The sequence below is a fragment of the Propithecus coquereli genome, unplaced genomic scaffold (assembly GCF_000956105.1).
Source record: "Propithecus coquereli isolate 6110/MARCELLA unplaced genomic scaffold, Pcoq_1.0 Scaffold136, whole genome shotgun sequence".
In the NCBI taxonomy this organism is placed as follows: domain Eukaryota; kingdom Metazoa; phylum Chordata; class Mammalia; order Primates; family Indriidae; genus Propithecus; species Propithecus coquereli.
The window spans coordinates 4,684,761-4,685,625 of record NW_012137858.1 but is presented as its reverse complement, the minus strand read 5'-3'; the positions used below and the strand labels follow the sequence as shown (position 1 = coordinate 4,685,625).

The window sequence follows — 865 nt, the reverse complement described above, 5'->3', positions numbered from 1 at the left end:
CACTCGTAATAAATCTGTATGTTTTGAATTAAATGCTACTCTTAATTAGTGGCACTTTTATATGTATTTCTCTTTTTCTTGGTACTTTAGTTTCTCCCTCATGAAATGAGAAAATCTCAGATATTGGGTTAATTTTTCTTCTGATTAAGATATTTGTCTAGGCCTTTGAGGATCATCTGTCAAGCTTTTCCTCTGCTATTTTAATTTTTCCTACTGCATTTGTCAAGCATAAAATATAACGCTGTGTGCTAAGTCATAATCACTTTTCATTGGAGGCTTGATTAAAATGCCTTTGTCTAAGTTACTCTGAAACATTTGGCTAATGTATTTGAAATAATCCAGAGTTAAGTTTCCAAATGACAAGGTGAGAAGGATAAATTCCATTTGTATGAATTGCTGTCTTCTCATCCAGTCTCCTACACTTCCCCCAAATTTCTTGTAGGTGTCTGTGATCAAAGTTTTGGGATTCATGTTGCAGAGCTTGCTAATTTCCCTAGACACGTAATAGAGTGTGCTAAACAAAAAGCCCTGGAACTTGAGGAGTTTCAGAATATTGGAGAATCACAAGGATATGATGAAATGGAACCAGCAGCAAAGAAGTGCTATCTGGAAAGAGAGGTTTGTCAGTTTGTTTTTGCAGTTATTTATTGTTACATAAGCCAGGTCATCAAGATGACCTGGTTTTCCCCCCCATGTGATTCTAGTGTTTACTTTTTTTTTGAGACAGAGTCTCATCCTGTTGCCTGGGCTAGAGTGCTGTGGCATCAGCCTAGCTCACAGCAACCTCAAACTCCTGGGCTCAAGAGATCCTCCTGCCTCAGCCTCCCAGGTAGCTGGGACTACAGGCATGCGCCACCATGCCCGG

General features: G+C 39.4%; 1 protein-coding gene across 1 annotated transcript in view; it reads left to right on the top strand.

Annotated features, from left to right (window-relative positions):
- Nucleotides 1-865, top strand: part of MSH2 (mutS homolog 2) — an 82,138-nt gene that overhangs the window by 68,274 nt on the left and 12,999 nt on the right. The window contains exon 15 of the mRNA XM_012638855.1: nt 443-618. Coding sequence (XP_012494309.1) covers nt 443-618 — 176 coding nt within the window. The remainder of the gene's footprint in view (nt 1-442; nt 619-865) is intronic.